The following is a 12,356-nucleotide window of genomic DNA, read 5'->3' as shown; positions in this document are numbered from 1 at the left end:
AATGCTGGTGAACAAAGACATAAATATTAAGACTAGAAACTCTAATTCCAATCTTAGCCTCACATTCAATGGAACCTGAAGGAAAAATGTTGGTAGGATGAGTTAGAAAGAGATGGGTGAATACTGTATATATACATAGAATTAAGGAAACAGGATTAAAAAGAAAGAACACAGTGTGAACTTTGGTCAGGGGATGGTATACTGCGCCAAAGCAAGGGACTCTGGAAAAAGCAAAGAAGAGAGAGACATGGAAGGGTGAATGCTGAAGATGGGGCTAAGATTATTTTCCAGATACCTGTAACACAAAACTGTGAAATTGTCCATGTATAGACAACTGTAGTGTAAACTATTATCCCCCCAATAAAAGATAAAATATAAAATAAAGAAAATAATAATAATAGTTGCTGTGTACTTAGAAATGATTTGACTAGTCACTTTATGTATCTTCACATTTACAGAACATCACACCTTAACAGTAAGTATTGCTCATCTCAAACATGATTAAACAGAAGCTTTTATTTTATTTATTATGGAATATTTTATATTTTTTAATAGAGACCTGATTATGTGTAATTCTTGATGTGGAAATGGAGGAAATGGTAATCATGTGGGCAGTTACTAATTTTTGTCAAAAATAATAATAATAAAAACTCAGTGGGGGAGCTGGGCGGTGGCACAGCAAGTTAAGCACACATGGCATGAAGTGCAAGGACTGACATAAGGATCCCAGTTTGAGCGCCCAGGCTCCCTACCTGCACGGAGGTCACTTCACAGGCAGTGAAGCAGGTCTGCAGGTGTTTATCTTTCTCTCACCCTCTCTGTCTTCCCCCTCCTCTCTCCATTTCTCTCTGTCCTATACAGCAATAATAACAATAACAACAACAGTGATAAACAACAAGGGCAACAAAAGGGGAACAATTAAAAAAATAAAATTATAAATATAAAAAAAATCTGCTGGACTGGGAGTATGGACCGACCAGTCAACGCCCATGTTCAGCGGGGAAGCAATTACAGAAGCCAGACCTTCTACCTTCTGCAACCCTCAATGACCCTGGGTCCATGCTCCCAGAGGGATAGAGAATGGGAAAGCTATCAGGGGAGGGGGTGGGATATGGAGATTGGGTGGTGGTCACTGTGTGGAGTTGTACCCCTCCTACCCTATGGTTTTGTTAATTAATCCTTTCTTAAATAAAAAAATTTTTTTAAAAATCTGCTGATCTCAACCTAATGAATGCAACAAGTACCACCTCAGCATGCTTCACTTCAGATTGTGTCCAGAGACATCAGGCATGGAATGTCGATGTTTCACCCTCATTCCTTGGGTGAGACCTTTCCTTTCACAGGATTCTCTAATTCCATTCCAGGTGATTCACTTCCTAACAAAGTCCCAAAACCTAGATATAGACCAGGTCCCCTGAGATAGAGCATATGTTCTCACATATCCATAAATTAGAGCAAAATATATACCTGAAAGCAAAAGTACACAATAGTCTGCAGTGAGTCAGTATAAAGTTCCTAATGAAATAGTATCTAATTAGACTTAGATTCCCTCCTCACCTACTTCCTATTACTGTACTCTCACTCACTCCAAAGCTAACCTTAGCAAAGCAAGGACTGCAAAAGCTGCATAAGGGCAAGAGGCTGGCATACTTTAATGATGACTCTTTAGTCATTATCAGGCCACTCCATCAGTTGGGGCCCTATTCGGAGAGTCCTGAGATTCCTGAACAGACATGATGGGCCTAGACCTCAAATAAATCCTTCTCTCCATTATTACCAGTCATCTCTATCAGGAACAACAAAATAGACCCCATTTGTGGGCCCCATAGGACCTTGCCCTCAACTTGGATCAACAATGATAGAGAATGTTCCATCCTCTGAACAAAAGTTGAACAACATACTCTGTGCTACACCTGAGGAAGATGGGTCGATAGTGGGGCAACTTGGAATGTTCCTACTCATGACCACAGAATGTGAGCTCAAGATCTACAGGGATGCAGAGGTCTCATAGGCTCCTAAGCTCAATATGGACCCCACACCAAATCAAATAGATGGGGCTTACAGACAACAATATTTATAACCCTTTCCCATATTAAAGAGCTACTCTTTTCCCTGATCCAGCTTTCTGGTCCTTTTCCAGCCTTGATATCATCTCCCCAGAAAATAACTTAGATCCACCTGTATATCAGATTTCAGGCTCAGGGAAAAAAAAAAAAAACTAGTTTAGCCACAGGCCCTTTGGAATATAACTCAAATAGGCCTACTAGCTATCTATAAAATGGAGTACCCCCCAACTCTTCATCTGCACTATTCTAGCCTTTAAGTTCATGACTGATCATCAATTTGTTTGGCTTTGTATGTTAACTCTCTTTTTAGCCACCAGGTTCCAGATGCTAGCAGGATGCTAACCAGATATCCCACCAGTGTGTCCTGAAGCTCCTCTTCCCCAGTGCCCCCTTCCCCCTGCTAGGGAAAGAGAGAAGCAGGCTGGGAGTATGGATCGACCTGTCAACACCCATGTTCAGTGGGGAAGCAATTACAGAAGCCAGACCATCCACCTTCTGCATCCCACAATGACCTTGGGTCCAAACTCCCGAGGGATAAAGAATAGGAAAGCTATCAGCAGAGCAGATAGGATATGGAGTTCTGGTGATGGGAAATGTGTGTAGTTCTACCCCTCTTATCCTACGGTTTTGTCAATGTTTCCTTTTAAAAAACAAATGAAAAAAACATTTAAAAAATAAAATAAAAAATAGAAACTTAGTAGCTTAGGCATTATAACTACATGACTTCACAATGTTCATGGGTCAAGAATCTGAGCATGGTGTGGCTGGATCTTCTGCTCAGCATTTGATCAGGCAAAAAAAAGTGTTGACCAGTACTGTAGTTTTACCATAGACTTGAGAGTCCTTTTCCAAATTCACTAGTGTTGAGCCAAATGCAGTTCTTTAACCAATCGAACTGAACTCATTTTCTTTCTGCCTATTTATTGTAACCCACTCTAGCTCTGAGAGGTAACCCCCAGGTTCTTGCCTTTCCCACAGACAATTTCACAACATAACTCTTTACTTCTTCAAAGCCAAAGGTAGTTTCTGCTACTTTCTCTGTTTTTGGTCTTAAAACCCTCTTTAAAGGGTTTGTGGCATACATCTGGCACATACTGATAATCTCTTCTTTGGTTAACTTAAAGTTAACTGATTCAGACACCTCAGTTAAATCTGCACAAACCCTTCCCTTTTGCCAGATAATGTAGTCTAGTCATAGGAGTGGCATCCCAGAATACTCACAGGTTATGTCTACACTTGGGGGTTGAAAATCTAAAGAGGCATGCAATAGGACAGGAGCCTTGGGAAATTCTAGAATTTTGTTCACCATATCATTTTATGAGATGCCTTGAGCTAAATACTACATACATTATAAATTTATTTTAATTTGCTTATGACAACATTTATATAATGCAGGTATTACTAAAATTCATTTTACAATATGAAAAAACACAATGCAATTTATCCATGAGCCCTCAGGCAAACAAGTTAAGCACTCTATGCTTCAAATTAGCTATTAGAATACACAAATACTATTATATTCCCTATGTTATAACAAAGGACAAATAAAAAACACTTGAAAATGTTCTGAAAAATGAAAGTGTCACAGATCTGCAAGTTACTTTATGTCTGTGAATTATCATATTTACTAGAAAAATATATTTCATAATTCCAAGGGAGGGTGACACAGAAATTAGAGTAAAAATACGCAATATCTGGAATCTTTTATGTGTGACATTGAACATGCCAATTTCTTTAGCTTCATTTCTTCATTTTAAGCAATAAAATGAGTAAGTGAGGCTAGTAGACATGTAAGGTTTATTTTAGTACTAACTATTCTAGGACTGAGCTTGTTTTATACCTCAGTTAAATTTTAAATCCTAAATGCATGGAAAATGTCATTGTTTCAACAGCAACTGATTAGTACTTAGATGAACATGGGGGAAGACTCTCTCACAAGCAGCTCTTGATGCTTGTGAAACATTAAATTATTATAATGTGCCTCAACGCCTGAATCCCCTTGCCATAAATAAAATAGAAGCTCTTTGTAAGGGATAATAAAAAAATAGAAATTGTGGTTTATCCAGACATGTAAAGAACCTAGCTAATTAACCACTGAGTAATTTCTCTGGGGAGCAAATTTTCTAGTTGTTACTATATATCACTGTCAAGTATTTAAGTCAAGAAAGGGGTTCATATATATGCTATTTGTTACCATATTGGATGAGTCAAAGAGAACATGAAATAAGAAAATAAAATGTTTCCCTAATTATCATTACAGAAGAGAAATGCTTTCATACCTCCTTCAATCTACTCTCTAGTGAGAATAATGAAAATCAAGGACATAAATGCATATCATCTGCACAAAAAATTTGTATCTCACAAGGCAGCTGACTCACTGAAAATGTTCACAAGGGCTCATCAATCTGTCATAATGCAGAAAATAAAAGAAAAAAAAACAATTCCAGAAATATAAAGGAATAAAGAATAAAAGGCATAAACAAAAACATCATTCAACAATAAGCGGTATAATAGCTCAAGGTCTGATAACCGAAGATGGATAAGATTTTCTTTTTTCCTAAGGACCCCTTCACCAATTTGCCAAGCACATATAGTAAGTTTACAAGATATAATAGACACTGAATTTTACAGAGTTAATATCCAGCAGAGTTCCATATCCCACTTCCCTCCATTGAAAGCTTCCCTATTCTTTATCCCTCTGGGTATATGGACCAAAGATCTCTATGGAGTACAGAAGATGGGAGGTCTAACTTCTGTAATTATTTCTCTGTTGGGCATGGGCACTGACAAGTTGATCCATACCCTCAGCCTGTTTCTACCGTTCCTTACTGGGGAAGGACACTGGAGATATAGTATTCTAGGACACACTGGTGAGGTCTTCTGCCCAGGTTGGCTTCATAGTAATAGTTTTCAACTTCTGTCTATGAGTGAGATCATCCCATATTCATCCTTCTCTTTTTGACTTCTCTCACTTAACATGATTCCTTCAAGATTTACCCAAGATGAGATGAAGAAAGTGGATAGTCTATTCTTATGAGACAGAAACCAGAGCTCCTGTCTCCTCTATAGCAAATGACAATATGGGGATTAAATCTAGGACCTCTAGGGACTCACAAAGTCAAATCCTGTGCTCCAGTGCTCATTTGGCTCTCCATTCCTTATGTTGTCTTTTTCAGTATCAGATTCTTCATTTGTTACCAAAGCTTTTAAGTACTTTGCAAGAAAAAATATTCAGCACTCTCAAAACTGTACATTACTTCTAATACTATTTGAATTGGTACATGAAGCCTTCAACACTTGTGTTAGGTGTTTCAGTGCATGCAACTTCTTTAGAAATACATCTAGGGGTGGGCAGTAGTGCACCTAGTTAAGTGCAAATCTATTTTCCATTATTTTGTTTTTTCCTCTCCCTGTATTTAGACCTGAGGTACTTCAGGGGAAATTATGCCAAAAGCCTTAAAAATTTCTGACTGCATCTAGTTTAATTCCAACTTAACTAAAAGACTAGGATCAGAAAATGTAATGTCCACCTAGGAAGGGAGAAGACATAAACACATAATATGGGTCAGATATAGCAGATGTGTGGACGATGAGATCTGTGAATCTGGGGTAGCTGTTACTCCCTATCAGCTTCATCAGGTTGTTACTACGTGGAAATGTGAACTATGTGCAGCCAGAGCTTTGAATTACTTAAAGAAGTAAAAGAACTATGTTTTACATACAATGACCTATTTTTAAATGTTTGATCTAAATGTACTTTAAATACTATTGAGGTCAAAACAAAAACAAGATTGTGAACTGACAGTCAATTGGATGCTCTGGATTATTAATGAAAACTATGAATATTAAAGAAGTAGACAAAAGGCATACTTTTAAAATGAAATATTTCTCTAAGGAACCACTTAGGGATGTTTTCTAGGACATATTCACTTAAAACACACACATACATACACACATTTAAATCCTATGGGCCCTCCATTATTTGTCTGAAAGTCTATTTATCTTTCAGTATGGAATTGTTTTATTGAGGTAACATTGGTTTACAAGATTGTATATACTTTAAGATTTCATACCTCGGGAGTCGGGCTGTAGCACAGCAGGTTAAGCGCAGGTGGCGCAAAGCACAAGGACCGGCATAAGGATCCCGGTTTGAACCCCGGCTCCTGTTGAAGCAGGTCTGCAGGTGTCTATCTTTCTCTCCTCCTCTCTATCTTCCCCTCCTCTCTCCATTTCTCTCTGTCCTATCCAACAACAACAACAACAATAATAACTACAACAATAAAACAACAAGGGCAAAAAAATGGAATAAATAAATAAAATATTTTAAAAAATAAATTATTTTTTTAAAAAGTACAAAAAAAAAGATTTCATACCTCTTTGACATATGTGTTACAACACTATGTCTGCCACCAATGTGCCAATATCCCACAAATACAGTCCACTTAACACCCTCACCACCTTCAATCCACTATCCTCTCCCGCTTTTGTAATCTCAGGTCAGTAGTCAGCATTTAAAGGTTTATTTTCATTTTACTTTGTCTGTTTGCATATATACATATGCAAATATATATATTAATGAAAACAATGAATATTAAAGTAGAAGACAAAAGGCATACTTTTATAAGAAAATATATCTCTAAGGAGCCACTTAGGGATGTTTTCTAGGATATGTTCACTTAAAACACACACACACGCATGCACACACACACACATATATATATTTAAATCACATATAAGTAATATAGCACATATTATATATCGCTTATATCACATGTAAGTAATATCACTCAGTATTACAAAACCCCCAGTTAAAGCTTCTGTTTCCCAGACCTTCCACTTTCTGTCCATAGTCCTAGAGAGATAAAAAATAGGAAAGCTTCCAGTGGAGGGGATGGGATACAGAACTCTGGTATGGGAAATGTGTGGAATTTACCCCTCTTATCCTATGGTTTTGTTGGTACTATTTATCTTTTATTTTATAAATAAAAAATAAAGCTTCTTTTTCCTGGGGGCTGGGTGGTTGTGCACCTAGTTGAGTAAAGATATTAGTAAGAGCAGGGACCAGGGTTAAAGCCCCCACTCCCCAATGGCACGGGAAATTCGCAAATGGTGAAGCAGCTCTGCAGGTGTTTATGTATTTTTCTCCTTCTCAGTCTCTGCCTCTTCCTTCTATTTATGTCTGTCTTATCAAATATGAAAGGAAAAAAATCTAAAAATGGCCACCAGAAGTCATGGATTTGTAATGCTGGCCCTAAACCCCAGCAATAACCCTACTTTCAATAAAAAAAATACTATGAGGACCTTATTTATAACCAACAACACAACACAAGGCAGCACCATGAATAGCACCTAGGAAACTCCATATATAATGAAGCCATGTCTTGGCATATTTCTCTCTCTCTCTCTCATCTCTCTGTGCCTCCTATTTTCTCTATGAAATAATACATAGTAAAATTAGGACAAGAAGCTGGTTTAGTGGTAGGGCATTCTGGATTCATTCCCAAGCACATATAATGCATAATAATTTTTTTTACTGATTGAAGATGTCCCTGTCAACATGATTTATATTACTTCTTTTAGAAATTTACAGATACTGTTATTATGAAGCATTAGAAATGAACAGCAGCAATCTCCCAGGATACCATTTCCTTGTCCAATTCCTGCTTCTTGAAGGGAATAGCACTCATCTTTTTCATCATCTAGTAACTTCTTTATTTTCAGACTAATGTGTTTACTATGCCATTATGATGTTTTTTTCTACAATTTTAGATATTATTTACTGATTTTTTTTAATTTGGAAGAGAGGATTAAGACCTCTCCAGTGCACCCTAAAACCCCTAATCTAATTTGCTCTGTTCCTACTTTTTAGCTCCTGTTAACTATTTTGTCTCACTTTATTTCCTGCCACCTTCCAGACACCACCTTTCAGACACCATGATCCCATCCTAACTTCTCTGGGTAGATGACGTCACAAATGTGTCCTCAAACCTCACCTCGCTAAGCTCTACCCCACTAGGGAAAGATAGAGACCGGCTGGGAGTGTTTGCCCCAGCCTGTCATCATCCAAGTCCAGTGGAGAAGCAATTACAGAAGCCAGAACTCCTACCTTCTGCACCCCAAAAAGAATCTTGATCCATACGCCCAGTGGGGGAGAAGTGATAGAAGGGAGAGGGTAAGAGGGCTCTGAACTCCAGCTCCATCAGGCCCCACAGAGAGAGGAGAAAACAGGGAGGGACATTTAGATGTAGTAATAGGGTTACCACCCTTAGTCATCCATTATATCCATTATAGTTAAAACTGTTATTTATCCTTTTTATTTTTTCTAAATTAATGTTTATCCTTTTGTGTTAATCATTTTTTTCATTATCATATTCCCTTGCTACTAGACTAGGTTTCAGTTTACTTCATTTGGGTAAGTAAAGTCCATCTATTTTCAGAATTCTAAGCTTTTATTGCTCTGTTTCTCCTGTTCTTTGTCCATACAACTTTATGTTGTGTTATTCCTCTTCTGACTTTTGAATGGTATGGGGGCAGATAGTATAATGGTTATGTAAAGTGACTCATGCCTGAGGTTCCAAATTCCCAGGGTCAGTCCCCAGGTTCAGCACCACCATCAGCCAGAACTGAACAGTGCTCTGGTTTAAAAAAAAAGGAAAAGAAAGAAAAAAAAAAAGGAAACAAATGACTTCTGATACCCAAAACCTGAAGCAGAAGCAGAAGTCTCTAATTTTCATTCACTAGTTATGCCTCAGAGACCCCTGCAGAGGGAGGGCTGGGATGTAAGTAAATCTTCTAATATCACTGATACTTCACCACCAGGTCCTACTACTCCTGATTTTCCGATCTATTATGGAATTTAAGAAAACATGTACTTGATAAAAACATTCATACTGAATGACTGTGAGAGAACTTACCTTCACTGCAGTGAAGCAGAATACATGGAGCAGGGCAGCAGTCATCATACTCCGGGCTACACTGTAAATGGCTGATGTCATCCCAGAAACAGCTGGAACATAAATGTAACAGTATATCTAAAGTGGTCATTTTTAAAAATCAACAAATGCTCTAAAGGCTAAGAATGAGGGATTGTTTTATATAAAATGTTTATCAAAAGAGTAAAAAATAAGTCATCATGATCAGTAATATATAGCACAGATAAAGAATAACCAGTTAACTGAGAATTCAGGAGAAAGCCACTTTAGAAGAGCCTTTGCATCATTCTTAAACTATTTGGACATGTCAGCATGGAAGTAGAAATACTTCTTTGATTACCCCTAAAACACTGATTGAGCCAGGCAGTGGCATATTTAGTAGAGTGCATGTGTTATTGTTGTGACCCCAAAGGTAGTCTGGGACAATTATCATACAAATGAAGTCAGCCTGAGGCAGGGACACACAAGGGAATGTATAAAAGTACTGACTTGGAGCAGCTTGGTCTCTGTGGCTGGTGCTTCTTGTCAGAAGCATCTCAACAGAAGTGCTCCAGGTATCCGCCATGACTACTTCTCCTGGGAGCTAGCAGGTAAACTCTTTAAGACCCTCCACAGCCATGAGCAATCTATACCTCAGCTGATAATTATTTATCTTATGGGAATGAACTTTTGATAACTAAACACAGACTTTATGGGCCTAGCGTACTGTACTCAACCCCTGATGATAATTGCTTATTTTTGTGTATCTAAAATTTATGTCCTATGCTTTCATACTACCTTAATAAACCTCTCTTTTGCTTTACCATAAATGGAGCCACTTATTTGCAGCACCTAGATAAATATTTGTCTTTTACCTGTTTCACCCAAATAAAGTCTCTATTGTTTAAACCTGTTCTCAGCTCCCCGCTATGAATCCCTTAAGAGTGCTGCAGCCCTAATGTACCTTTTTAAATTAAAGTTACAACACAGTCTAAGCCACCCTTTAAGTTAAGTTTCAACATATTATAACCCACAATGACCCATGTTAAAGCCTCTGGTCCCCAACTGCAGGCAGGAAGCTTCACAAGCAGTGAAGCAGTGAAGCAGTGAAGCAGTGCTGCAAGTGTCTCTCTCTATCTTTATCTTCCTCTCCATTCTCCAAAGGACCAGTGAAAGGATCCCAGTTCAAGCCCCCGGCTCCCCCACCTGTAGGGAGGTTGCTTCACAGGTGGTGAAGCAGGTCTGCAGGTGTCTATCTTTCTTTCCCTTTCTGTATTCCCCTCTTTTCTCCATTTCTCTCTGTCCTAACAACTATGACATCAATAACAACAATAATAACTACAACAATAAAAAAAAAACAAGGGCAACAAAAGGGAAAATAAAAAAATTGAAAAAAAAGTGAGAAAAGAAGGAAGGAAAAAAGAAACAATGGAAGCTGAAAGTGGCAAATTCATTGTACAGGCATATTGTAAGGCCAGAGATAACTTTGATGACAACTATAAAGTAAACAAATAAAAGTCACTTTTCTGAAAAGATAATGGGTAGTAATTTTCACACTGTCACTATATTTTCAAAAAAAAAGGGGGGAGACTGAGGCAGAGATATACAGTTGGAGATAGAAACAGAGAAGGACAGAGCTATATAAATATATGATAGATCAAAATATACAGGAGTAGGGTCAGCAACTTTCAGGTGAGCATGAAGGTACACACACACACACACAAACACACACACTTGTGAATGTGTGACAGAGAGAGAAGTGATGACAATAATCACATACTAACCTCTAACACATCTATGCATATGACTACATTTAATCCTTATAGCAATCCTATAAGATTGGAGAATTTATTTCCACTTGGTGGAAATAAGATTTAAAATTAAGCAGTAATATGTCGTATTTGACAAAGGACTGATATCAAAAGCAAATACTTAGCTCAGCAACCTAAAGTAAGAAACTCAATACAAAGTGAGGAAAATATATAGTAGATATTTCTCCAAAGAAGACAACTTATGAGAAATGCTCCATATCAACTATTGTCAGAGAAATGCAAGTTAAGGTCACAGTGGTATACACACCACACCAGAGGGGGTGACAGACATCAAAAAGACTCTGGGGTGGGTAGGTGGGTGGGGAGAATACAGGTCCATGAAAAATGATGAATGAAATAGTGGGGGTTGTATTGTTAAATGGGAATCTGGGGAATGTTATGCATGTAAAAAAAAAAAAAGAAGTAGAAACGCAAAGCAGAAATTGACTGAGTTTGGAGTATGGCACCAAAGTAAGAAAGCAGAAGTACACTAGAGTTTTCAGTGAGTACCCTCCCTAACACTTCCTCTCCACTATTACAAGCTTTGGGTCCATGATTGCTCAACAATTTGTTTGGCTTTGTATGTTAACTCTCTTTTCAGCCACCAGGTTCCAAGTGTCATCAGGATGCCGGCCAGGCTTCCCTGGATTGAAGACCCCACCAATATGTCCTGGAGCTCAGCTTCCCCAGAGACCCACCCTACTAGGGAAAGAGAGAGGCAGACTGGGAGTATGGACCGACCAGTCAACGCCCATGTTCAGCAGGGAAGCAATTACAGAAGCCAGACCTTCTACCTTCTGCAACCCTCAATGACCCTGGGTCCATGCTCCCAGTGGGATAGAGAATGGGAAAGCTACTGGGGAGGGGGTGGGATATGGAGATTGGGCGGTGGGAATTGTGTGGAGTTGTACCCCTCCTACCCTATGGTTTTGTTAATTAATCCTTTCTTAAATAAAAATAAAAATAATAATAAAATAATAATAATAATAAAAAAGATTAGAACTAAGAAGTATTGGAAAGGATGTGGGAAAAAAAGAAATTCTGTTACATTGTTTGTGAGAATGCAAACTGGTACAGTTCCTATGGAAAACAGTATGGGAAGACCTCAAATGAAAATAGAGACATATTATGATCCAGCAATAACATCCAAAGGCATAAATCCAAATGATATGAAAACACTGATATAAAAAGGATATATGCACCCATATGTTCATTAAGTGTAATATTCACAGTAGCCCAAATATGGAATCACCCTAATTGTCCATTGACAGGTAATTGGATAAAGGAAAGACTCACTAACAGTAAAGCAGTTGTATAGGTTTCTCTGTATCTTCCCCTTCCATCCAGTTTCTCTGTCTTATCCAATAAATGAATAAAAAAATGAAATATTAAAAATAAGTACAAATCCTTTTTTAAAAAAGTTAGAGTGCACATACAGTGGAATATTACTCTGCCAAAACTAGAATTGATTATGCTAAGTGAAGTAAATAAAGAGGCAAAGTATAAACAACTATTGGACTGTTTCACTCATACATGGGCATATAACCAATGCAAACAAAATTTTATAA

The 12,356-nt window shown here is 37.8% G+C and overlaps 1 protein-coding gene across 1 annotated transcript in view; it reads right to left on the bottom strand.

Moving 5' to 3' along the window:
* Positions 1 to 12,356, bottom strand: part of PCNX2 (pecanex 2) — a 345,728-nt gene that overhangs the window by 241,272 nt on the left and 92,100 nt on the right. The window contains exon 15 of the mRNA XM_007522914.3: positions 8,981 to 9,072. Coding sequence (XP_007522976.2) covers positions 8,981 to 9,072 — 92 coding nt within the window. The remainder of the gene's footprint in view (positions 1 to 8,980; positions 9,073 to 12,356) is intronic.

Source organism: Erinaceus europaeus, chromosome 6, assembly GCF_950295315.1.
Source record: "Erinaceus europaeus chromosome 6, mEriEur2.1, whole genome shotgun sequence".
NCBI classification, from domain to species: domain Eukaryota; kingdom Metazoa; phylum Chordata; class Mammalia; order Eulipotyphla; family Erinaceidae; genus Erinaceus; species Erinaceus europaeus.
This window is presented reverse-complemented; position numbering and strand designations above follow the sequence as displayed.